The sequence below is a fragment of the Amaranthus tricolor genome, chromosome 10, assembly GCF_026212465.1.
Source record: "Amaranthus tricolor cultivar Red isolate AtriRed21 chromosome 10, ASM2621246v1, whole genome shotgun sequence".
NCBI lineage: Eukaryota > Viridiplantae > Streptophyta > Magnoliopsida > Caryophyllales > Amaranthaceae > Amaranthus > Amaranthus tricolor.
The window spans coordinates 11,451,589-11,476,577 of NC_080056.1; the positions used below are offsets into that span (position 1 = coordinate 11,451,589).

The 24,989-nt window shown below is 39.6% G+C and overlaps 1 protein-coding gene across 1 annotated transcript; it reads left to right on the forward strand.

Moving 5' to 3' along the window:
• The first annotated feature begins 14,506 nt into the window (after nucleotides 1-14,506).
• Nucleotides 14,507-22,993, forward strand: LOC130825041 (acyl-CoA-binding domain-containing protein 1-like). Its single transcript, XM_057690067.1, has 6 exons — nucleotides 14,507-15,374; nucleotides 19,746-19,851; nucleotides 19,971-20,074; nucleotides 20,888-20,979; nucleotides 21,650-21,747; nucleotides 22,442-22,993. Exons 1-6 carry the CDS (start codon nucleotides 14,830-14,832, stop codon nucleotides 22,619-22,621), a joined length of 1,125 nt encoding a protein of 374 aa, XP_057546050.1. The 5' UTR covers nucleotides 14,507-14,829; the 3' UTR covers nucleotides 22,622-22,993.
• The last annotated feature ends 1,996 nt before the right edge of the window (nucleotides 22,994-24,989 follow it).

Genomic DNA, 24,989 nt, shown 5'->3' on the forward strand with positions numbered 1-24,989 from the left:
TATTAATAATAATAATAATAATAATAATAATAATAATAATAATAATAATAATAATTGTCATGGTAACATTTTTTTATTTATTTATATTATTAGCATCATGTTACTAAAATACCCTTTGACCTTTCCGGATTGACTTTGACTTTTGGTCAATGGGCTTTCTGCTGGACTTCCCGCCTTCCTTGGAGGGTTCCTGGGCTTTTTACCTCCAGAATACCTAACTTCCCTGCCATCCTTCTTCTCTGGCTATCCTCCTTTTAAGGAGAATAACTACCCACCACCTTCCACTCTTCAATCATGCTTGGCTCTCCTTGTTTCAGGCTTGATAACTGCCCATTACTCCCATGATAGTCCATCTCTTCTCAGAAACAACTTCCCTTCCTCACCATTATAAATAGGGGCTACCATCAAGAAGGGAAGATCATCTGAAATAGCTTTCCTAGTATTCTTGCTTACATTACTCCCTTAGCCTTCCCAAACACCAGCATTAGCATTAGCAATCACAATCAAAACCCTCTTGCATTCATTCTACAATCTGTCATTCATTAATTTCCGATCTACGTTCTAACTTGAGCGTCGGAGGGGTTTTCCGGGAGATCACCCCCGGACAAGTCTAACGTGTTGTGTTGCAGGCTTTCAGGTCGCTTCCTCTCATAAGTCGCTACTCTTGATAACACTTCTACTTATCTCCAGGTATTTCAAGTGTATCCCACTTTCTCGTTTCATAACCGAAACAGTTTGGCGCCGTCTGTGGGGACTAGACAAAAAGTCATGGCTCCTAAAAAGAATCCTACGCAAACCGCAACCGTGCATAGCACAGATACAGACACTTCCGCAGGTCACGCTAACAATCAAGCCGTGACTCGTCGTGATCTGGACATGCTAGCACGAAATCTCACGGCCGCGTTCTCTGAACAACTCCGCGCCGTCATAAGTAACACCCCTACTCAACAAAGAGTACTGGAGGACATGGCAGCTCAGATAAAAAACTTGCAGGAACGAATCGAGCCCCATCATGAGATAACAAAGTCTCATGAATCTCAAGATGGGAACTCGAGGACTTCCCATTCCAGTAGACGTAATAAAAACAGGCGGGAGAGATCCAAAACCTACCCGCATAACAGCAAGACGGATACACAAGAAGGCGAATCTAAAACCGCCTCTCAAGATGTCCGTACCTTCCTGGAGAGCAAGAAACGAAAGACGTCTGAGGACGTCCAATCCCTGGTAGACAAAAGAAGGGAGGAAAGAAAGAAGGCGCAACTCGCTGGATCTAGCCGTCCCCTCACTTCCGCCACCATGTCGCGGAATGAGACCGACAAGAGTGTCCTCCCTGAAGAGCCCATATCATTAGTCTCTCCCCTGGCCGTGGAGATACTGAATACTCCCAATCCCGGGAAAATAAAGGTACCGAACATGGCTGCTTTCGATGGCACGTCATGCCCACAGGAGCACCTGACGGCATATAAGAACCTTATGCTGTCATACACCACCAACTCATCGTTATGGTGTAAGTTCTTTCCAACTACTCTTACAGGAGTATCTTTGACGTGGTACACCTCCCTTCCCGGAGGAAGCATCCACAACTTTGCCCAACTAGAGGGCAAGTTCTTGGGCCACTTTATAGCCTCAAGAAGGCAGGAGAAATCAAACTTCCACCTGCTTAGTGTCACTCAATTGGAAGGAGAATCCATATCCTCATATCTTAAGAAGTTCCATAAGGCAGTGCTGGAAGTGACTGATTTGGAGGAGTCGGTTGCGCTAAACGCCCTAATCAACGGAATGAAGGCCCAACGGCTGAAGTTCCAGTTGGTTGAAAGTCAAGTAAAGACGTACGCAGAGGCCATGAAACAATGCCAAAGCTATGTCACGGCCTCGGAAATATGTCAGGCACATGATCCGAAAAGGCGAAAATCCGAAAAGAAGGAGGCCGGGTCCTCCCTTCAATCCTCACGACGTAAAGAGGAACATTCTTCAAGGGAAAAGAATTACATGTCGCGTCGTCCTGCGCCACCATCTGATATGGGACCTCCACGAGCCCGACAAGTATATGTTGCAGAAGGAGAAACTAGGACGCGAAATCTAGGAGACGGAGGCAACGACCCAATGTTCAATCGAAACAGGAGGGACATTTTCTTTGCTGTTCGAGATCAATTGCCAGCTCCACCTCCTGTTACCACCCCCTCTGATAGGCGCAACTATAATCTGTGGTGTGATTACCACAAAGAGCACGCCCACACTCTGGCACAATGCCGCGAACTAAAACGCATCCTGCATCAGTTGGCTGACGAAGGAAAACTGTCTAGGTTCCTCAACAGGAGGGATTATAATGCTGGAAGAGAAGGGGAAAGGAGGCCATGGCAACAGAAACGCAGATCCCCCAAGAGGAACGAAGTCAGACGCGAAAGTTCCGACACTCAAGGAACTATCAACATGATTTTTGGGGGATACACTGAGGAATATCCCACTATCCGGGCTGCAAAAAACAGTGTCCACACTTTGCTGAAAGGACCTCCCATGGCCTCATCTAAGGGACCGGTCATGAAATTCGATGCCACGACCTCCCAACCGCTACAACAACCCCATACCGACCCTCTTGTGGTCACTCTTAAAATCGGGCAAATGAAAGTCAGACGGGTGTTGGTAGATACGGGAAGCACGGCTGTTCTTATTACAATGGAGTGCTTGAGAAAGATGAAGTTCGAGGAAAAGCACTTACAACCCCTAGACAAACCACTGATTGGGTTTGGAGGGAGTCAGGTCATTCCGTTGGGCACGATCATTCTCCCCGTACGGGTAGGGGAGAAAAATGAAAGCCGGACCATGCCCATACGGTTCACAGTGGTAGATCTCAACTTTCCCTACAATGCTATTATGGGGCTCCCACTCATTAATAAGATCAAGGCAGCAATCTTTCCCCATCAACTCTTGCTGCAATTCGAGACAGATAATGGACAAGTTGGCATTCTCAAGGGAGACCATGTGACGGCTCGCCAATGCCTCGTCAACACCCTGAAGCGCGGGTCTTCCGAGACACCTGCAAAAAGAGAGAGGGAAGACAACGTTCCAGCTGTCATGAGCGTATACAGGGAAAATCCCAGCACGCACGAAAGGCCTCACCCCATAGAACGATACGAGGCAGTAGATATGTTCGAGGGGAAACAAATCAAGATAGGGAAAGATCTTCCTAGCACGGTCAAACAGGACATAGTGGCCACCATTACTGAGTTCCGTGACGTCTTCGCTTTTTCCACGGAAGAAATGCCTGGTATTCCTCCAAGTGTCATGTGTCACAAACTCGACATAAAAGCCGGCTATAAACCCGTGAAGCAGAAGCTGCGACATCAACGAAGGGAACGGATAGAGGCTGCCAAAGAGGAGGTAGAGAAGTTGTTGAAGGCCGGATTCATCAAAGAATGCAAATATTCTGATTGGCTCTCCAATGTAGTTCTCGTCAAAAAATCTAACGGGAAGTGGAGAATGTGCGTCGACTTCACGGATCTAAACAAGGCATGCCCGAAAGACGATTATCCGCTTCCCAAGATAGACCGTTTGGTGGACTCTACAGCAGGACACGCCCTGTTGAGCTTCATGGATGCTAACGCGGGTTACCATCAAATCCCGTTGGCCCCTGAAGATCAACCGCACACAGCATTCATTACGAATGTCGGCGTATACTGCTACAAAGTCATGCCCTTCGGTTTAAAAAACGCCGGAGCCACTTATCAGAGAATGGTAAACAAAGTGTTCCAATCTCAGATAGGCCGAAATTTGGAGGTATACGTGGACGACATGATTGCAAAGAGTAAACAAGCGTCCGAACATGCAGCAGACCTCCGAGAAACATTCACAACCCTCCGGAGACACCAAATGCAGCTCAATCCAGAAAAATGCGTGTTTGGAGTTACTGGAGGAAAGTGCCTTGGCTTCCTTGTTGACGAAAGAGGAATAGAAGCAAACCCTGACAAGATAAAGGCAATTCAGGATATGAGATCTCCCACCTCCGTGAAAGAAGTACAAAAACTCACGGGATGTGTAGCTGCTCTGGGAAGATTCTTTTCCAAGTCCGCGGACAAATGTTCACCCTTCTTTAAAACAATAAAACAACAAAAGTTCGAGTGGACAGCAGAAGCAGAAGAGTCCTTCCGCCAACTTAAAGAGCACATGTCCACCTTGCCAAAACTAGTTTCGCCCATCAAAGGGGAGAAGCTAGTCCTATATGTCTCTATATCCGAATATTCGTTATCCGGAGTACTGGTTGCGGAAAGGGAAAAGAAACAACTCCCTATATACTATGTGAGTCATGCCTTCCGTGGCTCAGAAGGGAACTACGATGAAATCGAGAAAGTCATATTTGCAATCGTGATGGCAAGTAGAAAATTGAAGCCATACTTTCAATCCCACCAGATCATCGTCCGAACTGATCAACCTTTGAGAAAGATTTTGGAAGGGAAAAACAAGTCAAGCCGCGTCACAGATTGGGCAAACCAGCTAGCGGATTTCGGCATCGAATATGAGCCTCGAACAGCAATCAAAGCCCAAGCTCTGGCTGACTTCATTGCTGAAAGCACTCTCCCCTATCATCCTGAGCCCAATCAGGAATGGAAGTTGTATGTAGATGGGTCTTCAACACAATCAGCAAGTGGGGCTGGACTCCTCATTGTGTCTTCCGCCGGGGTCCGTATGGAAAGGGCGGTCAGGTTCGAGTTCGCAGCATCCAACAACGAGGCCGAATATGAAGCATTATTGATGGGACTGAGAATTTGCTACGAAGCGGGAGCCAAAAAATTGTCCGCCTTCTCTGACTCCCAATTGATCGTTGGACAAGTGAGCGGGGAATTCGAAGCTAAAGATGATAGCATGAAAATGTACTTGCAGCAAGTAAAGGAATTTGTTCAAAAGTTCGACAAGTTCACATTAGAGCACATTCCAAGATCCCAGAATGCCCAGGCTGATTCCCTAGCAAAGCTTGCCAGCTCAGCAGAAACATCCGCGGCTCGAGACATAATCTGGGAAGTGCTTCCTAACCCCAGCATCAACTTCATGATTGATACCATCGACAGATCAGAAACATGGATGGAGCCGTACATCGAATATTTGCGGAATCAGACGCTTCCCCAAGATGAAAGTCAGGCCAAAATGCTCCGGAAGAAAGCCAGATGGTTCGAACTCCACGAAGGAACGCTCTACAAGAAGTCATATACACACCCCCTCCTGAAATGCGTATCCCCTGAAGAAGGGAATTATATCCTCCGCGAAATACACGAAGGTGGATGCGGTATACACCAAGGGGTACGAACTGTCATTGGGAAAGTCCTTAGAAGTAGATATTATTGGCCCTCACTCCGAGAAGACGCGGAACATTTGATCAAAAGATGTCCTGAATGTCAGTACCACTCAAAGATAGAAAGGAAGCCATCTAATTACTTGACCGTCATGCAAGCCGTCCTGTCTTTCGACAAGTGGGGCATTGATCTCCTTGGCCCCTTCCCTCCGGCAAAAGGGCAACGCAAATTTATCATTGTGGCCATTGATTATTTCACAAAATATGTAGAAGCAGAAGCCCTTAGCTCAATCACGGACAAACAAGTTTGTCAGTTTATATGGCGGAATATCATCACAAGGTACGGCATCCCCCGGGTGATCATAACAGATAATGGAAGACAGTTTGTCAGCAAGAACACCATCGAGTACTGCGACAAGTTTAACATCCAAATCAGATTCAGTTCGGTGTCCAGGCCGCAAACTAATGGTCAAGTAGAGTCCGCGAACAAAGAGATCCTGAATGGCATTAAGAAGAAGATAGAGGGGGTCAAAGGCAATTGGGATGAAGAACTACCAGGCATCTTATGGGCAAGTCGAACAACCATCAAAGACGCAACAGGGCATACACCTTTCTCTTTAGTATACGGATCCGAAGCCGTGCTCCCAGTTGAAATAGGCGTACCTTCCGCAAGGGTCACCTACTACTCACACGACGAAAATGAGGAAGGAAAAAGAGCAAACTTAGATCTGCTGCCAGAAACAAGAGGAAACGCAATGTTGAGATCAATAGCACAAAAACAAAAAATGATCCGTAGCTTCAATCGCCACGTCAAAACCAGACGCATTCAAATTGGTGATTTGGTCCTCCGGAAAATTGAAGCTACGGGAAAGATTGTGGAAAAAGGAAAGTTAGGGGCCAACTGGGACGGAACTTTCAAACTAGAAGACATGAAAGGGAAAAGACTACCCCGACCATGGAATGGAGACCATTTGAAAAAATTCTTCATTTAATAAAATTCGCAAGGGGCAATCAGTAACTAGCATCAGCATAAGCAGCTTCATCGTTGACAGACTTATCATTACCAATCCGCGACTACAGTCATTCCGCAACATAGTTGCGTTGTATTTCAAAGTTACTTCAATCATCGCTTGTATCCTTATCAATCATTAATATATGGCTTTTATGTTTGCAAATCTTACTAAATCAGTAACATCGATAAGTCGGACCCCCAGATTGGGGTCCCTGAGTTCAAAATAATTCTAAGTTTTTCACCAAGATGTTTCCCAACCGGGACATCGATAAGTCGGACCCCCAGATTGGGGTCCCTAAGTTCGAAATATTCTAAATGATGTTTCCCAACCGGGACATCGATAAGTCGGACCCCCAGATTGGGGTCCCTGAGTTCAAAATAATTCTAAGTTTTTCACCAAGATGTTTCCCAACCGGGACATCGATAAGTCGGACCCCCAGATTGGGGTCCCTAAGTTCGAAATATTCTAAATGATGTTTCCCAACCGGGACATCGATAAGTCGGACCCCCAGATTGGGGTCCCTGAGTTCAAAATAATTCTAAGTTTTTTCATCAGGATGTTTCCCAACCGGGACATCGATAAGTCGGACCCCCAGTTTGGTGTCCCTTAGTTCAAAAAACCCCAAGTCTCCCACTAAGATACGCCCAACCGGGACATCGACAAGTCGGACCCCCGTACTGGGGTTTAAGGGCTGAATATTCTAAGTACAAATCTCATTGATGTCGCCTGCACGTGACAAAGCAATATTCCGCGGCCTCAGACGAGAGAAGCCACGGCTCAACAAGCAAAAGCATGGATACCATGAATAAACTCCATAATCAGAAATATATATACATCAAATATTCAAAATACAGAGTTGAATGTTTACAAAAATCAAATTACAAAATTACAAGATTATACATATTCCAAAAAAGCCTCGACGTCTTCATCCGGCGGCAGAGGAGACCCGATCCTCCCCTCTTCAAGACTGTGGGTGAAGCTTACATAATCTTCAACGTTGAACGGCTCCACCCCGATCTCAGACAGCTCTCGGGACAAGCCCTGGAGGTTCCTACCTTCGTCAATAATAAGGTTCGATAGATCAAGGCACAAAACCTCCAGGTTGGAGAGCGTCAAGTTTTCCGGGACATCTGACGCCTGAGGAGAAGAGAGAGCCAGCTGATCCAAGTCGAGACATAAAGCCTCCCTCTCAGCCTCAGCATCCATCCTTTCGGACCAGGCTCTCTTTTCTTCCGCATCCCAGACAGTGTCGACCAGTACCGCCGACTCCCCGTCCAAGACAGGAGCAAGGTTGGACAAAGCTTCACTCCCCTTCTGATCAGCAGTTTGCTGAAGGGAGGTAAAATCCATGCCCAACTCTGCGGCAGCCAAACGATACTTTTCGTCACTGATCAGGGTCCCGGCCTTCACCATCTCCGCCGTCAGATCTCCAAGAAACTTCGACGCTTCCGGCTCATCCGAAAGAAGCCAGTCTCGAGCTATCCGGGCCTTCCTGGTTAAGCACAATTTATACACCTTAGCCGCGGATAGGATCATCTTGAAGTGGGAAGAATCAGTCGATACTTGCTGCATAAGTTGCTGGTTCTGATGAACGAGCTTGGCATGGGTATCCATCAGCAAGCCGACTTCATGGCTGAGGCTCGCAGACCCGGTGGAAGCAGCATCTAAGTTCTCGATGGTCTGGTCCAGCTGCTTCCTTGACCTTTCCCGCCATTGTTCGGTCCTGACCAAGCGTTCTTTCAACTCAGAACATTTGGCCAGTTTCTCTTTTAAGCTCGGCAGGTCCTCCCGCAGTTTTGATAATTCGTCATTCAGCTCTTCACAGCGGGAGGTAAGGGCGGCCATGGTTTCCTGGTCTGCGGCACTTTGACGGTTTGCGTCGAGCTCAAAAGCCAACCGTATGATCGCCTACAAAGGAACGGTTATTAAAGAAATCCGGAAACAACAAGTAATCAAATCACTAAGCATAAGAAGTCATTACCTCTGCCGCCGAAGCTTGTGCCTGACGCACCCTATCACGGGGGGGCATAGATTCTAGTAGGTCGACGTCCACCTTGCTGATTAAGTTGGACGTCGCCCTGTTAAAACGAACAATTAAGCCCTTATGCCCCAACTCTGGAAAGGGTGTTTCGTGTCGAAAAGGGAAAACTTCCCGACGACGATAAACCTCGGCAAACTGCGATGAGGGAGCCGCGGAAGACTCCCCTACCTTCTCTTTCCCCTTGCCTGAAGCTGGTTGAGGAGAGTCCAAGGGGGGCGACGCCTCCTCTTCAACCGACCTTATGAGAGGCACGGCCGTAGGGATCGTACCCGCGGAGGGCCTCTTGGCCGAGCTCTCCTTGTGGGAAGAAGAATCCCGCTTCCTCTTCTTCTTCCCACTCTTTTTCGTCACCCCCCTCTTCTGAGGAGGAATCACCCTCTCAGATTCATCAGGGATGTGAACTTGTTTTCTCTCCTCAAGAAGTTGGAGAGCCTCTTGCTCCGAGGGCACGTCCTCCAGACCCTTCTCTACGGTCGCCGAGTCCTGCAAAGGAAAAAGTTAGGAAGAATCAACAGAAGTCTTTCATAACGAAGAACGTTGTGAAGTTATACCTTCGGAGGAAGGGGAAGAGGCTTATCCTCGGGCCGCTGGATGGCCCCTTGAGCAAGTCTTAAAACGCTGAATTTCTTCATCAGCTCCGGACTCTTTGCTCGAAGATTTTCCTTGGCTATCCCTGTAAAACCATGAGTTAGAAACAGTCAAACGTGTTATAGAAAAGAAAAGGAAGAAACCCGGCAACTCTTACTCCGATCGATAGCCAAGCTGATGCCGAATGCTGAGAGGAGGTTCTCATTCTCCAACTCAGGACGACCGGGTATCCAATTAAGTTGGACGTTCATTGGTTTCCTTCCCAATTGAACGTCCATCTTTGCATATTCAATGATCACCGCGTCACTAAAAGAACATTGCGGGATCCCATTATTAAAACCCGAGAGGTTGGGTTTAATGTCAAAAGAGGTCTTGATATTCCATCCCTCTGAGTTATATAAGTATGCAAATTTCGTCCTATACCCTTTCTGGTTATCGGGGAGGTCTTGGACTATCTTCAGTCCTCGACGGTGTGTAAAAGTAATCCAGCCACAGCCGTATGATTGTGAATTACATAGGCGGGCTCTGAATATATATCTAAAAGCTGTGAGTGTTGGTGGCACGGCCAAAACTTTACATAAGATCAAAAAGGCCACCATACAACCCCAGGCGTTTGGGTATAACTCGGGCACTGAAATGTTCAAAAACTCTAACACCTCCCTAAAAACGGGTGAAGAGGAAATCTAAGTCCTAATTCAAAGGAAGGAAAGTATACAGCTATACAATGTGGGGGAGGAAACCTAACGGTGTCATAATTCCTCGGGGTAATAATGTTTATATTGTCCTTCAAACCCCATTTTTGAGAGATGGCCTCCCGACGGTTGTCTAGATCTCTTTTGGTCTGTAAATCAATGAAGTAGTTTAGGGGCCCGCCGTTTGGAATGTAGAACGGAGGAGGAACTGGCGCTGCACTCTCCCTTCCAGAAGACTCGGCTGATCCTTCAAGGTTTTCCATATCTACATACAATAACCCTTCTAGGTCAGGATTTATTCGCGGCAAGTAATTTGGAAAGAAAGCAATGCTCACTTCCCAAGGAGCAGTTTTCATAATCTCCGGAGGGTATATAGGGGATACAGACGACTCATCCCCAGCTTTTATTGGTTCATAATGGGGGGTAATTCTCACCGAACTACTTTCATCCGAGTCATTCATGGGTAACCCCTTTTTATTAAGACGCCTACGTACTATCAAAGGAGTTTCCGGCAAGTTAGTAGGGTTGGTGTCTGAGTTAGCTATAGTCTCTTGAGTAGTCGCGACATCCATGTTAATAATAAAGTAGTAGTAGAAACTTGTAAAGAATAGAGACTAAATTCATAAACAAATTCAAAGTTCTAGGCTAACATTCAGGAACAGATTGAAGAAATTCAAGAAATTCAAGAACAGTTTGAAGAATAACTTGAAGAAATTCGAAAAATCTGGGAAAAGTTTGAATACCTTAAGAAGAAATTTGAAGATTTGTCAGAAACTTGATGAAGATCTGTCAGAAACCTTGAAGATCTTCAAAGGATTTGTCAGAAGTTTGAAGAAGGGATGAGGATTGTCAGAGCGTCTCTCTCTACTTTCTCTTTCTTGCAATTTGAAGATTTGAGGGAGTTAATGAAGATTAGGTGAAATGGAACTATTCCAACTACCCTATTTACTGCAGCAATAAATGCTTCACTTGGAACTTGAGCATTCGAATGAAAGGGTAGAATTCCGAAGGAAAGCTGGGAAGTCGATAAGTCGGACTCCAAATGAGGGGAAGCTATCAGATTTTATCTCAGGTGTTTAATAATGACCGTGAAGTCTATTAGTCGGACCCTAGTTGAAAGGGTAATGTTGCAAAATTTTTCTAAGTGTTAAATTCCTGAATATAGCCGGGAGGTCGAAAAGTCGGACCCCCAATTAGAGAGGAACGTCAAAAATTTGTTTAAGTATCAAGCCATCCAACCGGTGGGTCGAAAAGTCGGACCCCCAATTAGAGAGGAACGTCAAAAATTTGTTTAAGTATCAAGCCATCCAACCGGTGGGTCGATAAGTCGGACCCCCAGGGAGGGGTAGATTATAAACTATTATTCTAAGTCCTTCAGCGCTCGAATGTGTCCGGAGGGTCGATAAGTTGGACCCTAAACTGAATCTCCAGAAAGGAAAATCATTTTAAGTATGAAGGTTACACATTCAACCGTCCGACTTATAGATACGGCGGATAAAATGTAAAGGAAGGAGATATGGAAATATTTCAAGGGAGAAGGAAATCCGTGTGATCGATAAGTCGGACTCCTTGGTGCACTCAGTCATGATGTAGAAACCCAAGTATGGGAGAAGTCCCATATTTCCGTATAATTGAGGGCACGGGTCTGAGAGCTTATTCCGCGTCATAAAAATAAGGAATGATAAAAGTGAAGTAGCTGATCTTCATATTCATCCGTGAATTCGATAAGTCGGACCCTTAAATGACCCTGGTCCAGGTGAAAAATTCTAAGTATCGAACCTTTCATGTGTGTCCGTAGGATCGAAGATGCGAGTTACGGGGCTCATTCCGTATTATGATCGAATAATGGGGGCTGTTTTGACGGAGTACTGAACATTTTTCCACAAATATCAGGGATATCCGTGTGGTCGATAAGTCGGACCCCCAGGTGGTCCTTCTCTTTCTCAAAATATTCTAAGTATCGAAGAGGGATTCTCATGCTGAACTGGCGAGTGAAGACGTGAACTATTAGTTCGCGGCATAGTTCAAACAGGTGTAGAAATGTCTTGGGGTGAATACCATGCTGCGTCATTGCTTGGGATTTGACTCATAAATATCCTTGGTATCACGCGCCATCAAGACAAACCGATGATCTCATCCGTACGGTAGATAAGTCGGACCCTCCTTTGGTGCTATTTTGTTAAAAATATTCTAAGTATTTGAGTATTTCCGTGATATCAACAAAGCAGGAGCCTGGATCGGGACTCCAATCATCCTACGGCATGTTATAAGCCGCGGTTTCTTGTTCATAATACGATGGGGTGTCAGGAAGACTCATTGTGTTGACCGCTAAGTCTATAAGACGGACCCCCTTGTGGGTCAAGACTTGAAGATTTTTCAAGTATGCAGCTCGTCCGCAGGATTGATAAGTCAGACCCCCCTGTGGGCCAAGATGTGAAAAATATTCTAAGTATGGAACTTGTTGTATGTGATGTCACGGAACACACTGAATGGGAGGACGCGGATCCGCGCCCTCTCTATGATTCTGCTGCTGCCTTATATATACGCCCGGGGCTACTCCACGGCCTACTTTAAGCCACGGCCTTGTTTGTCTTCTTGACTCAGATTTGTTGCATTTTTACATGGCTAATTTGAAAAAGCCATATCTTTTTCTTTACGACTCGGAATTTGGCATATGAACAGTCGATTCGAAGCTTGCGAGCCCAATTTTCATAATCCGTCAGAAGGTCTGCTAGATTGTGGATATATTCGTCTCCTTGGGCATTCGAATGTCTTCCACATCCATGTTTCTTCGTGAATTCGGTTTTGATGGACAATTAACTTTTCCGCATAAAGTAAGATATTTCCGGTCGTTGGGGCTATTTCCTCACATCATTCTTCATGCGTGGGGCTAAATGTCATGGTAACATTTTTTTATTTATTTATATTATTAGCATCATGTTACTAAAATACCCTTTGACCTTTCCGGATTGACTTTGACTTTTGGTCAATGGGCTTTCTGCTGGACTTCCCGCCTTCCTTGGAGGGTTCCTGGGCTTTTTACCTCCAGAAGACCTAACTTCCCTGCCATCCTTCTTCTCTGGCTATCCTCCTTTTAAGGAGAATAACTAACCACCACCTTCCACTCTTCAATCATGCTTGGCTCTCCTTGTTTCAGGCTTGATAACTGCTCATTACTCCCATGATAGTCCATCTCTTCTCAGAAACAACTTCCCTTCCTCACCATTATAAATAGGGGCTACCATCAAGAAGGGAAGATCATCTGAAATAGCTTTCCTAGTATTCTTACTTACATTACTCCCTTAGCCTTCCCAAACACCAGCATTAGCATTAGCAATCGCAATCAAAACCCTCTTGCATTCATTCTACAATCTGTCATTCATTAATTTCCGATCTACGTTCTAACTTGAGCGTCGGAGGGGTTTTCCGGGAGATCACCCCCCGGACAAGTCTAACGTGTTGTGTTGCAGGCTTTCAGGTCGCTTCCTCTCATAAGTCGCTACTCTTGATAACACTTCTACTTATCTCCAGGTATTTCAAGTGTATCCCACTTTCTTGTTTCATAACCGAAACAATAATAATAATAATAATAAGAAGAAGAAGAAGAAGAAGAAGAAGAAGAAGAAGAAGAAGGTATATTTATGAAACCAAATAAGATCAGATCATATCAGATCAGATCAGATCAAATTAAATTAGACCAGACAAGATCAGAAAGATTCAAATCAGATCAGACTGAATCAGACCAGATCAGATCAAATCAGACCTTAGTAAATTCAGATCAGACGAAGAGAACATGCCATAGTATACAAACTCGTGTAATGCATGAAGTTTATTAGTATGAAAATACATATAAATATAAATTTTTAAGAAAGATGCAATTGCATATTATAGTTATCAAATTATAATATTAATAAAGTTATGTTGTAATTGAGATAAGTTTTTATGACAACGAGCTCTATAAAATCACAAAGTGAAAATTTCCCTTTGTTTTATAGTATTGTATGACTCGTGCAATGCACGAATTTTGTTATTATAAAAATACATATAAATATAAATTTTAAAGAAAGATGTAATTGCATACTACTGTTATTGTGAATATCCCAGATTTAGCTTGAAAAAGGATCGATAGACTACTCATATCAACAAGATGCATCTTCTTTTCATGGGAGCCCATTTGATAAGAATTCCACAGTTAAGCGTGCTTGGTGGGGGAGTAATCTTAAGATCTCGGGGCCGCACGAGTGAAGCTAAATTGCGTTGGAAAAACTTGTGTTGGTCTGTAAAGCCAGTCTACAGTCTACAGTCTCCATAAGTAGTCACCAGCAGTCCGAGGGGCCGATGTGTTACAATTATCAAATTATCTATAGCTGTTGCTAAAACATAACACAGGTGACATCATCACTTTTAAAAATTGTTTACGTGTCACAATCTTATCAAAAATTTTCCTTCTAAAATCCAATGATGATGTCATCGATGTTATTATGACTAATATTATCTTTTGACTTTACTATTTTGTAGTTATGACTATAAAATTATGCATATTAATTGATTTTTTACTTCTTAGGTCATATCATTTAATGTATTAGAAAATCATGTATTTTTTTATTTCTTTTATTTCAACTATCTATATAGTCTTTTCTATTTTATTTATAAATGATTATGAAATCTTAATTTATACAAATATGTCAAAAAATTTAATAAGTAAAAGATTATATTATTTCTGATAATTTTTTTAACTTTTTTACAGAGTATGTGGAAAGTGAATCAAAATAAAAATTAAAATTGAAGTCAAAGTCGAAATCGAAGTTAATTTTTGATCCCACTAGGTAACTAAAAATGGAAAAATGACATGACAATTACAATGTTGGTGCATTAAAATAAAAAGCGGTGACGATGTTGAAGCATATGACAAAAAGATAAACGTGTTACTAAGCTCATCTTCCTCATGTGTCAACTTTTTAAAAATTCTGCACTTTTTCCCAATCTTCATTTCTTGACACCTCTTTTATCTCAATCCTCTTCCCGTTTATCTCTTTCTCTTCTCGAATCTGATCACCATACAATAATCAATTTAATTCAAATTACTTTCAACCACACATAATTGTTGATTCAAAATCAATATCGATTTTTGTTTACCGATTTTGATTCAATCTCTTTCTGTCGCCTCCATTTTTGAGCATCTTAGGATTTTGTTTTAGGGTTAGGGTTACAAATATGGGAGCAGATTGGCAACAACTTTTACAATCAATATTCATTGGATTAGTCTTTTCGTTCCTTCTCGCGAAGCTAATCTCCTTTATTACTGCATTCCGGGAAGAAAATCTGTCAATTTCTCGTGCATCAAATGTCAAGGCCGTAATTCAACAACCTACTTCAAGTACACGCCACATTCGGAAACCATCAGTTCAATCGGAACCTGAATCGACCGTATCGGAAGGAGAATTGAGTGAAATTGCGTCGAGAATTAGTGATGATAACTCTTCCGTTTTAGCTGAGAAAGGAAGTGTTACTGCGGTTGACGCATTTTTAGATGATGTTGTCACAGATGATGATGATTGGGAAGGTGTTGAGAGTACTGAGCTTGATGAAGCTTTTAGTGCTGCTACCGCTTTCGTTGCAGCTTCTGCTGCTGATAAAATGGCGAGTAAAGTTGGAAATGATGTTCAACTTCAGCTTTATGGTTTGTATAAGATTGCTACTGAAGGTCCTTGTAGTGCCCCGCCTCCTCCAGCCTTTAAGATGGCTGCTAGAGCCAAATGGTATTTGTTGATCCTTTTAATTAATCTTGCAATTGCTTTTGCTGTTGAACGTTTAGAGTAGTCGATGACATTTACATTGTTTCTGTCGCTATTGTTTAGATTACTTATTTTTCATTTTTAAATTTTATTGATTGATGTGCTTTATATGCTTATTGAATGGTTCTGTAACATTCTAGAATCGGAGTGTGTGACTTGACTACTTTTGAGAAATCTAGTTTTGAATAATCTAGTACACTTAAAGACAGTGAACAGCTTTTTTTATGGATGCCTTACTTTAGTGTGCGTGTTTTCTGGATGGAGGTAAGTGTTTATTAGACAGAAGCATTATAATGTGACAAGAAAGTAAGAGTTGGGTTGTCGGTGGTTTAGTTTGGGTTTGTGTTATTATCTAGGGAAGTTATTGAAGTGGGACTTGATTTTATTTGTGTGATGGGTGTCTGACTAATAGTAGTCGCTGATCGTGATTGGTTAAGAAACGAGGTTTTTTAGCTGCACAAGGTATCTAAATATCAACTTCATTATGAGAAATGATGGTAAGGATTTTTTGATTAGAAGGTTGTTGGTTAAAGACAACAAGGAAGGGGTAATGATGAGGGAGGAGAGAAGAATGAAAAGTATGGAAATTGGGATGAAAGTATTGTCACAGTAATAGCATTTTTTAGTTTTTATTCTGTTAGAAATCAATAGAAGGAAGTAGGGGAACATCCAAACATGAGTCATCCTAAATTATGTCTTGAAATTTTGATGAATGGATTTGATGGTTGTTTAAGTGTATGGATTGGTTTTTATATGTTATGTACTTTGAAGCTAACACATCGATGCTATCATGGAAGTAAGAGGTATCCATAGGTGGATAATGGATTCCTGGATTATAGCTTGTTTGTCTAGTTTCTTGCTAATGTTGAATATGATCAAGTTTATCATTTATAAACAAAAATTGATTTGGGGAAAATTGAGGGGATACATTTTGGGCAATTTTGGTGTTAGAATTATTGGACCATTTAGTGTAAATATGCCGTGATCTTTTGGGAAGTTTTGTCTACTGTTTCCGAGATGTTTTAGGACTTTAACATTCTTGTGATTTTTGGTGAAATTGATGTTAAAATGACTCACCAAGCTGTGCACATTTTGTCATTTATGCTTATTTGATGGGGAAATGTAGTATGATGGTTAGTATGCTTGCAAGGAGTTCATTGAGTCAGAGCATTTGATTATTGTGGAATTGTACAACTTTGTTTGGGGATGGAAGTTAATTGAATGGCTAAGTAGTACCTAGGAAGTGGAGAGGCAATAACTTAAAGAGATACTTTGCGTTGAAAATTAGCATTGTGTGGGCCAAACAAGAGTGGCTTATGTTTCATATCATTTGGATGGTGACTTCTTAATTGGAGAAATGAGGAATATTTCAGGATAAAGATCCCTTACATTTTTGTTGTATAAAATTTTTTTCCACTCATCGTAATGTTAGTAAGTGGCTCCTGCATAGGGTATAAAGAGTCGAGTGTATGTAACATTATCCTTGTATGAAGTTAGGTGGCTCTAATAAATAAATCAATGTTTTTCTAATTGGCCCAACTTTAGTCTATCTTATGTTTTCAGTCCAGACTTAAACAATTACCTTCGTTGGGCCAAACCTAGGGTGAATTTTCTACTATGACCTCAACAAAGTTTTTTTTTTTTTAATTAAAATCTTGATAAACAATGTAATCAAAAGACACAACTACTGTTTCTAATATATTTCCTGGACAATAATTTCGATAGGAGGATGTAGAAGGAGATATTTTAGGCATTAAAGAAGATGGTATGATATTGGACAATAATGTTCATTGGAGGATGTGGAAGGAGAAGTTTCGGGCATTAATAAAAATTGAATTTCAATTGAAACCTTACTTTAATATGGAAGGCCTTCCGACCTATTTGGTTGTTGGTACTAATTGGTGGTAATGTGGATGATTTGTAGGGTAAATACTTATGAAATGTATCATGCCATTTTTTGGTAATGAAACTTTGATCATAAAAGTATTTTTGTTTACAATTTTTCGAGAACACATAATACCACATTTTCATATGTTAATGTATTGGAATAAATTTTTTGTAGAAATGAGATGATGGAAGGAGAAAAAGAATAACCATTAAACCTGTCAAGGGATTTCCCTACCAAATTACACTAACACTTCGTTAGCATTCTTACCATTTAATACCGATTACCAACAGAAATGAATGTAATGGCATCAATGGAGTTTGGAGGATATGGAAGACAAATCTAATTTTCGTGTTCAACGGTAATGAAGTTTGGAGATTATGGAAAAGGAGCTTTAGGACTTAATAGAGTTTGAAGATATGAAAGGAGAAGCTCTAGGTATCAATAGAGTTTGGAGGATATGAAAGGAGGGAGAAGCTTTAGGCATTAATGGAGTTTGAGGGACATGGATGGAGAAGTTTTGCCATTATTGGTGTTTGCAGGATGTTGAAGAAGAAATTTTGGGCATTAGTGGTGGGTGGTTATTGATGAAGTTGGTGGCTGATGTTTGGGGAAGAGGCGAAATTTTTTAATTATTTATAAAGTTAATTAACTAATCAATTAAATTAATTATTATAAATAATATAATATGTATTTAATCATAGTTAACGTAGATAACTAAAATTGATTTTAAAAATCAAATAAATAAAGGAAAAATTGCATATAATATGTCGAACTTTGGCAAAAAAAAAGTTACATGTCATACTTTAAGTATTGTTTTTGTTGGGATGAACTTTGAAGTTAGTTTTTATGCAATATGCTTTTACCTGTTGGTGACCTGAACATCAAGTCATTTGTTGATATGGTTGTACAACTGGCCATTGATTTGATGTGCATGTACATATGTATACACGTGGTTGTGCTAATGGCCTTACTTCTCCTTTAAACACATTAATATAATCTTTGGCGAGATAGTGGATGTCCCAAAATTGGTGAACCACCTTAAATACTTGCCTTGATTATTTACTTTATTATTGTTATTCATCACTATCTTGCATTATTTGGTTCCTACACATTGATACATTATAAACCTTCACTTAAACCTTTATTAGTGATCCTTGAGTTAGGTTTATACCTCTCGTTTCACACACACACCCACACACACACACACACACACATATATATATATATATATATATATATATACATATATATACATATATATACATATATATATACATATATATATATATATATATATACATATATATACATATATATATATATATATACACACACACACACACACACACACACCCCTTCACCCCGTTTTGATACCCGTTTTCCATCATTGAAATGATTCAGACCACCAAAATCCCCATTGAAACCCTCTTCCTACCATTGAAACAGTTTAGATCCTTGAAACCCCCATTGAAAACATTGAAGCCAACTTCCCCTCCTCTTTATTTCAACTTTGAGTTCATAAAGATTGTAGCTTTTCCAATTTGAACTCCCCTTCCCCCCAGTTCAGATTTCACTTAAAAACGAGATGAAAATGGAGAGATATGGATGCACTAGACCAAAATAGCAAGGAAGAAATATGCATCTTGTTGTATTGTTACCTTTTGAGTGTTAAGCAAAGAAGGAAAAAGACGAGGAGTTTTAGTGGCTAGAGAAGGAAGAGGAACACGAGGGTGGCCGGGAAAAATGGGAGCACCCGAATGAGGTTTGAAAGGGTAAGTGTTTTATACTTTAATATTAATTTTTATATTTATCCTTTTACTTTTATTTTAACATTTTTTCATCAAATTAAATAATTACAAAAATTTTCCTGATTTTAAGTTCCTGGTCAAATAGCTTGTTGGGTGTAGCTACTAGTTAAGTTCTTCCCAGTTAATATAATACTTGAAGTTCGACCTGGAAACTCTTTTTTTCCAATGTTTCGCTACATGCAATTTTTCCATAAATAACTGGCAAAGTAATTTTTAAAACATTAAAAAGGTATTTAAAATGTATTAATAAAAGTTAATTAAAAATAAATGCCAATGGTACTACTACACAGTCTGCAACATCAAAATCAGCACGGTAACCTATGGTCACCAACATATCTATTCCCAATAGAAAAACACACACCTCAAAGTTTGGCCAAATGAAGGTAATTGTTTTAAGTTAGGACTGAAAACATAAAAGTGACTACAATTGAGCATGTTAGAACTTTGAGGCATCATATTAGCAGCAAGGACCAAATTTAGGGATTTTTTTCTTCACAAATTATGTTTAATCATCCTATTTTTACCCTTAATTTATGATTTAAGCATGGTGAATGTGCCAAAACATAATTGCTACCCTCCAAAAAAATTCATGTGGGATTCTTTTGCCGACTAACAGTAAATTTTTTGGCAATGATTTAGGAATGCATGGCAGAAATTGGGTGCTATGCCTCCTGAGGATGCAATGCAGAAGTATATTGATATTGTGACAGAACTATTTCCTTCTTGGGCAAGTGGTGGAGCAGATGTGAGATTCTTTGTTTTAGATGCCTACCCCCACCAAAAAAGAAAGCAAATTTTTATTTGTGTCATTTGATTTTTGTTCCAATTTTTATGTAACATTCCATTCTTTTGTCATTATAACAGAAAGCCAAAGGCGAAGATGCTGAGGGGCATAATTCCGAATCCAAGGGACCTGTGGGACCAGTTTTTAGCAGCTTTGTTCATGAGGAGGAATCTGGAGTTGAATTGTAAGCTTTCATGATTCTGGAATGTGTTTTAATCTTTTATATTTAATTGCAATTCCTTTGTCTTGTATCTACTATGTACATAATTGGCTAGGCTTTTATCTTTTCATCTGTTGGAAGATTTTGGGCCTATCACCCAAAAAATCTGGCCTTCATTGTCCTTTAAAATGGTTCAAAGTGTTGCTTACTTCTGTGATGTATCCTGAGGCCTGTTTCCATGATCAATTGTTAGTTCCTTTATATCTATACTTGGCTCTCTGTAATTTGGTTTAACCTCTACCATAAAATGATTGGACCTTTTTTGTGGCTCATACTGTGCTTATATAGGAAGGAGAAGTAGTTAGTAGCTCAAGGAACTGCAATGATTTTATTATTATGTAACTCCATAAAATCAACTAAAAAACCTGTGTGATTACTATACAAGTACCACCTCTATTTTTTTAATAGCTACACTTCTCCCTTTTACGCGATTTTTTTTGGGGAAGTGTAGCTTGTAAAAAAAACTGAGGATAGTATATGATATGCAAAATAACGTAAATAATGTATGTATTTTTCTGAGTATTGCTGTTCTAGTTTTCCATGCAAGATTTTCGTATGGGGTATTCAATGAAATTTGATGTCTGGTTATATAGGTTTTTCAATTTCTATGAGTATTGGTGTTCTGCATTTCATTCTTAGGTCACTGCTAAGAAGTTGATTATAGCCGTTGAATGTACGAAAGTATTGTTATTTTTGACTTTTCATTATAAAGTGAACTGAAATTGGGAAAAAATTAGTAAAGTTTTCTTGTGCTGTTTTATTTTTTTTTCTTTTCAGGAAAATGGATGCTATTCATGGCTTTGCAAGAGAAGGTGATCTAGAAAACTTGCATAAATGTATTGAGAGTGGCATTTCTGTGAATCTGAAAGGTTAGTTTTAGAAATCCATGTGTTCTTATTGCACTGATGTCATTGCTTCCGCAGCATCATCCCCCTTCCCCCAGGATAAAGATAAAAACAATATTAAAATTTGGAATTTGATTTTGATTGTGGAATGAATTAACTTTTTTCTGGAATACTTTCCTAAAATTTACATTTGTTACAGACATGTATTACTTGTGAAGTGAGCCTTTTGCTCTTGGAGGAAAATCATATATGGTTCAGAATCCATCTATTTGTTACTAGTTCAAGCACTGTAGTAACAGTGTAGATCATGAAAGTCTTTCTTGGGTGGGGTGTTTAGTGTGATTTTGTTGTTTTAATCAAGTGATGGAATGAGGTGATAATTGTTGGAACCTTTAGATGAATCAACTGTACTTGGTACCTTCGAGTTTCTGGAAGAAATTACAGTGTGGCTTCTTCTTCCCGTTGTGAATGGAATTTATACTGTTCTTGGAAAGCACCCAACAAGGCATACTGCTTTCTTTGTTACTTATTTATCTTGATGTGCATTGCTGAACTGTAGGATATAGCTTTAACAAATTATGTAAGACTATCTTCATGTGTCATCTGTGTGAGAACATGGTGTAAAATATAGCTAACAACTTTACGTGTTTTGCTTATAATCACTCTTGGTAAAAGTCTTGCATCTTATCTTCAGATAGTGAAGGTCGGACTCCATTGCATTGGGCAGTTGATCGTGGCCATCTTCCTGTCATAGAATTGCTCTGTATCAAGAATGTGGAAATGAATGCTAAGGTGATGTATGGTGTTGGTTTGCCTTATCGTTCTTTTGTTTGATTTGGAATTATGCCCCTGGCCTGGCTCATCTGGCCAATATTTGCGGGATCTGCCTGCCTCCCTTTTTCAGTAGAATCTACTAATGATTTCCATAATAGTAATACAAATTTCGAAACCCTGTTGTATTTTTTGGGATATCAATGTTGCTTGGTTCCTTTTGTTGACATGTGATTATTTCTGTCATTATGTCTGACTTCGAGCTTTGTTTTCACTCTTTGACATTACCGAGCTAGAGCTTGCCAGAGATCTAAATCTTTGTTTGCATTTGAGCATGCCACTTTGAATCTTTGACATTTTCTTATAACTATACGGAATAGAGTTTCCTCGGTGCTTTTTCTGTGTATTTCTATTATGCATCAAGGTTTACACTCCACCCCTCATATTTATGTGATCAAGACTTTGGCATTGTTGTTTAAACTCAACCAGTCTTTCTGGTCAGCTTTTGTTTGTTGTTTTCGCTTCTGGGTACAGATACTAAGTTGGTAAACAAAATTTTATATCATATCTTCGGAGCTGATATAACTCTAAAATAAAATTCTTTGTAAACTTGTAAGTTGTAACAAATTCATTTTTGACAATACTTGTAAATGCACAGTTGTCGGTTGAAGGTCCAGCATATTAGTAACTGAGCAATTTCTGCTTACAATTTCAGGACAATGAAGGACAAACCGCATTGCACTACGCAGTTGTTTGTGATAGAGAAGCCATTGCTGAATACCTCGTGAAGCATGGTGCAGATTTGAATATCAAAGACAATGACGGGGCATCCTCGAGTGAACTTTGTGAGAAAAATTGGCCGTGGATGCGACCATCCGATGAAGTGATCGAGTGATGGTTGTTTTTGCTGTCCTGCACTCCCACTACCACTGATTACATCAATTAGGGATTTTCAATGTGGATTTGTACATGCTATATACTACCAATCATGGTCCTGTTTTGTCTTGAAGATGTGTTGATATATGTCATCTTACAAGCTGTTTAAAAGTGTTAAAATAATTCTTTGACTGTAATATCTGAAAAATTTTTATAGATCCATAATTTTAATGTTTTAAGTTATTACTTATTAGTATATATAATCTGTCATTTCTTGTGTTTCGCAAAATGTTTTCATTTTTGCTGATGGATTCTAGTATATTGGAACAATAATGGATAGTTGATATATTGGAAATACTGGGATTGAGTATTACTTCCTACCTTAAAGAAATTTTCACAAATGTTGATGAAGATAAATATGTTTAGATGTTGAATATATATATATTAATTTTTTTTGTTTAAAATTTTTAATGAAGGAAAAGAAGAGATTATAGACATTAAAAATATTGAAAGATAGTTAAAGGAAAATAAATGAAAACTACAACTATTAAAATAATATTCTTATAAAGTTACTAAGAAATATATGGGAATCATACAATATAAAAATTATAAAATGAAGTTGATAGAAGATATGTGAGGACTATAAGTATTACCCTCCTATTCAACTTATTAGTTTCATTTATTTTTTTCACATTTGCCGAGATAATATTTTAACTCTTAATATCTTTAATTATGTTTAATTAAAAATTATAAAAAATTGATATTAATAATCCTTACATTGAGACGAATCAAACTAGATTTTACTTGACTATGTTTTAACTTATAGATTAAGACAAATATATATTAAGAGTAATAAGTGAATAGTAACCCAAAAGTAAATGGGACTAATAGAAATAATAGGAGGGAATATTTAATATTAAAATGAGGATGAACAAAGTTAATTCTGTCCAGAATTTTTAAAATAAATAAAAAAAGGAAAAATTGCTTCTAAAACGCTAAAATTTATCCCATTTGTAGATAGAGGGTCAATCTTACATTTATTTTACAAAGTTCCAACATTTTACTTCTATTTGCAATGAAACAACCAAATGACTTGTAACATGTACAAGTTACCTTTGCTTTTTGACTTTTATATAAACTTAAAAAAACACCAAAAAAAATAAAGAAAAATGCCCTAGCTACCTGGCCCATCTACCAAACAATCATGGGCTCACCAACTAATCTACCCCATGCATCCACCACCACCACCACCACCCAGCCCCTCTACCAAACAACCACCACCTAATTGTTACCTCATCAGAACATAAACCTACACCACGACAAGAAATTTTGACTTACTAGGGTCTCTCTCAAGTACCGTTACAATACCCACAATCATCTTTTTTATTTTACTTGATTTTTCTTATTCACATTAAAAATATCCACAAATTTTACATTGACAAAAAACTATTCTTTTTTGTAACTTTTAAAAGTTACTTTACTTTAAGCTCAATTGAATACCAATTAGTCATTAAACAACTAAAATTCACAATAAAAATGGATGATATTGGTGTTAAAGTTATGGCATCAAACCCGAAGGTAAATCATCTCCTATGACTTTTTCAAAAACAAGAAGAGCAACACATAATTTAGATTTATCATCTTTGAGACAAATTATGCACATAATTCAAATTCAAGAAATGAGTCCATTTTAATAATGCAAATGATGATATTCTTTGGTTTGATTCTAGAATAAGATCTCAGAGCTTTACAAGTTATGTAATTTGATGATGTGTTTAAAATCCCCACCAAGAATAATAGTTTTCCAAGTGGTGGTGGGCATAGCCGGGGCCGTTTCAAGGACAATTATAGCACCATTGGAGACTATTATGACTCATTAAATGGATATGAGTAGTGGACATTCTAGTATAGAAGTGCTTATGGATAGTGGTGATGGTGGAGTTGATAGGAGTGAGAAGTTGGAAGGAGATCCAAGATGAAGTTCATAGAGGGGTCGGTGTGATGAACTGAGTCATGAACTGAGTCATTTTTTAAATTTCGTAGTTAGTTCTGTTGTACGTTTTTTCGTTTGTCAAGTCTTTAAATATAAAATTGCTCAATTGGTTTGAAAATTACGAAGTTTGTGAAACAAGAATCGTGGCAAAAACGATCAGCTATGATATCATATAATCAGCCGAAATCCTGAAGATACACCAAGGATACATGAGATTAATTGAAGAATATTGCAAGATCACAAATCAAAGCCAAATCCATTGTTTCAAAATTAAACAAATATTGAGCCATTGGAACGCATCCGCATATTTGGAGCAATAATTCTGAATTTTTCCATGAAGATTTTGAAACATTATCTCATGAAAATTAATTCAAATTTTTTTGCAAAGGAATTC

What these genes read in the sequence shown, in the direction of transcription:
- LOC130825041 (XM_057690067.1), top strand. Translation starts at nt 14,830, where the DNA reads ATGGGAGCAGATTGGCAACAACTTTTACAATCAATATTCATTGGATTA. An exon ending in ATGGCTGCTAGAGCCAAATG is followed by an intron (nt 15,375 to 19,745) that starts GTATTTGTTGAT and finishes GCAATGATTTAG; the next exon opens with GAATGCATGGCAGAAATTGG. An exon ending in GAGGAATCTGGAGTTGAATT is followed by an intron (nt 20,075 to 20,887) that starts GTAAGCTTTCAT and finishes TTTTCTTTTCAG; the next exon opens with GAAAATGGATGCTATTCATG.